General features: G+C 36.9%; 1 protein-coding gene across 1 annotated transcript in view; it reads left to right on the plus strand.

Moving 5' to 3' along the window:
- LOC118421141 (E3 ubiquitin-protein ligase UBR4-like) overlaps positions 1-3,363 on the plus strand; it is a 72,750-nt gene that overhangs the window by 32,171 nt on the left and 37,216 nt on the right. Inside the window, exons 20-21 of the mRNA XM_035828302.1 lie at positions 1,112-1,226; positions 2,842-2,933. Of these exons, the coding sequence (XP_035684195.1) occupies positions 1,112-1,226; positions 2,842-2,933 (207 nt within the window). The remainder of the gene's footprint in view (positions 1-1,111; positions 1,227-2,841; positions 2,934-3,363) is intronic.

Raw genomic sequence — 3,363 nt, forward strand, 5'->3', positions numbered from 1 at the left:
TTTTGGGATTGTTGTGTCACTTCAAATTTTTGGTGTCAGGTGGACAAAATGGTTTTTCAATATAAATGATACTCATTTGCATATTAATGCACTCAGTATAATTTTCGGTATTTCTAGTGATCGTGCCCGGTTCTGTCGAATCTTATCCTCCTATTAGGCAAAATATTTGTTTTCAAAAATCTTAAGCATTCTTTGAATTTGTCTGCTTTCATATCCTATGTTTCATACTTTTATAAATTAGAAAAAAAACGTAGCAATCCGGCAAGGCAAACTGCATAAACACAGGGGGAAGTGGGGAAACTTAAATAAATTATTTTCTGTTAGCACCATATCTTAAATAAATGTATAGTAATATTGTTGAATGAATATGGGCAAAGGGGTTTAGGACTAACATTAACTGTTGTTACTGGTTTTTGCTTTTATTTCGTGGTTTTTACATGTGCTTTGTTAGCGTATTTGTAGCTGCCATGCTTTCTTTTTGTTGTTTGTTTTGCAAAAAGTAATAAAGAATGATTGAAAAAAAAAAAAAAAGACTTTCATACCTTGAACACATTATTATTTAGGTGAGGAGATCAACTGATATGTTTTATGCAAATGAGGACCTCATTTGTAAAATCAATGAGGAACATTATGAATATGATTGGTCACTCGTCATAAGAGATCACCTTTCTTGTTAACAGCAATGCCCTACAGACATTTATCGCATAAAACAATCTTTATACGTATACAGCTAGGCAAAATTAAAGGATAGAGCACAAATACAACACACCTACAACAACAATCATTAATACTAAATTAACAATAAAACCGTCGCCATGGCGATAGTTTTTATTGCCATACTTATTTATTTATCTTTGCTAAGATTATGTTAAACTTTTCAGTTGTGCCATTGTGCAGCTGCTATATGGTGTGGGTCTGTATGATGTCATCAGCATAACTTGAGAAGGTGTGAACTTGGGAAGTACCTGTTGTGGAGAGGAAGGTCAAGTTTAAAAATGGCTTCTCTACCGTTTTCCTATGGTAGTGCAGCATACTATGTATGTATGTATGTTATAACTTATATTCAACATGTCATCACGTTTCACACTGCCTCATGTTTTTTATTTGACAGGGAAATTCAGAAAAGTCGTTGCTATGGTTGTTCTTCAGCAGCAGTGCAGCTATGTGTGACACTGTTACGTGCACTTGCAACGGAGACTTCCAACAGTGGAGTCTTGGTCAGCCAGGTAAAAACACTGACATACATGTGCATGATTTTCTTCTGTCTCCGCAGTTTGCTTACATGTTACTTTTGGATGACACCATTGCTCACTACCATTACTGCTCTACCTTTTAGAGCTGTGTATTCGTCTCCCATATGTTAACAAGACACTTTTGCCATGTTTTTGATGCTAAAAAGTATGTCTTGTTGGCAATCCTTTAAGTCAATAACAAGAGAATAGATTTATTGTTGTAATTTTTAGTGCATATACTGTTTAATTAGTGAATATACTGTTTGACACTGTTGGGAGAATTTCCTTGCTACACACCTGCAGAAAAGCCACCAATGGGGCATCAGATCAAGTGGGACTGAACACAAGCATTTCAGTGATATGCATGATTGTGATATACAATCAAATTTGGTGGAGAAATGATCACTAATTCTTCTTCATATACCGTATATATGGCATATCAAGATGCTGATTGACTAACATGATTGCTGGACAGGACTACATGTAGGTTTGCTTTGGGACCAATAATGCACTGGTCTGTGAAATGTGATTTTTGTCATAACAAATGCTATGATAGATATTGTAATTTTCAGAAGAAGTTGTCACTTTTCTTAATACAAAATCAGCCAATTGTTCCATTCATTTATTCAATTCAACAGTTTAACAAGATACTGTGTTAGGGGTTGGTGTAAGATACTGTGTTAGGGGTTGGCTTAAGATACTGTATTAGGGGCTGGTGTAAGATGCTGTGTTAGGGGTTGGTGTAAGATACTGTGTTAGGGGTCGGTGTATTAAGATACTGTGTTAGGGGTCGTTGTAAGATACTGTGTCATGGGTCGGTATAAGATACTGTGTTAGGGGTTGGTGTAAGATACTGTGTTAGGGGTTGGTGTATTAAGATACTGTGTTAGGGGTCGGTATAAGATACTGTGTTAGGGGTTGGTGTAAAATACTGTGTTAGGGGTTGGTGTATTAAGATACTGTGTTAGGGGTCGGTATAAGATACTGTGTTAGGGGTCGTTGTAAAATACTGTGTTATAGGGGTCGGTATAAGATACTGTGTTATGGGTCGGTATTAGATACTGTGTTAGGGGTCGGTATAAGATACTAAGTTAGGGGTCGGTGTAAGATACTGTATTAGGGGTCGGTATAAGATAATGTGTTAGGGGTTGGTGTAAGATACTGTTAGGGGTCGGTATTAGATACTGTGTTAGGGGTCGGTATAAGATACTAAGTTAGGGGTCGGTATAAGAAACTGTGTTAGGGGTCGGAAGTAGAAGAGATAATGAAAGGTTTATATTCAAGTAGAGAAGAAGTTAGTACATGTGACACAAGTACTCTAATTAAACTTACATTTAGTGGTACCTTAGCCATTCTACATGACAGTTTGTTAAGGTTATGCCCAGGCTTCTCAGGAAGGAAGGTACATCAGTCTATAGTGTAGGTCTCACGCGTTTGTCCCTTCCCAATCCTATACTGTTTTTATCTAAATTTTATAGGTGACAAAATTGACATATGGAGATTGCATGACATATTTGTTATTTTTGGAGGACAAGAAAAAAATGAAGCAGAGATGCAGCTCAAAATCGTACTTCTTTCATAAACCTTGATTTCTTACATGTGACTTCAGGGTCTTGTTCAAGAGGTGATGTCGTTTAACTTGAAACGGGGGACTCCAGCCATCAGGAAGGAAGTACGTCATCTGCTGTGTCTGCTGACAAGGTTGGAGACTTTAAACATTTCTATTAAGAGTAATGTAACAGCATTACTGTTTTAAGTGGGCAAGTTTGAATTGAAAGCTATGCTGCAGTAAAACTAATAGGAGGGATAAAAAAAAAAACTAACAGGAGGGATCCAAAGTCTGGTAGGGGTCCAAACTCCGGTTAAATTTTTAAACCATTTTTGCGGAGATATGCATATTAAGTGTCTGCACAATCATGATAAGCACAACTTGTTATGGACTAAACCTTGTAAATAACTGAAAAGTCAGAGTATGTGTCCAAGTTGGTAAGCTTCAAAAGATAACAAAAAAAATTACGCAAGTTTGCCCCCTTCCATGCATGTATGCTGACAAGCAAACTTATCAAGAACGTGGAACATGGAAACTCTTGAATTATTCATCGTAAAATATGGGCCGAGCAATGCTCAACCC

Source organism: Branchiostoma floridae, chromosome 8 (genome assembly GCF_000003815.2).
Source record: "Branchiostoma floridae strain S238N-H82 chromosome 8, Bfl_VNyyK, whole genome shotgun sequence".
NCBI classification, from domain to species: Eukaryota; Metazoa; Chordata; class Leptocardii; order Amphioxiformes; family Branchiostomatidae; genus Branchiostoma; species Branchiostoma floridae.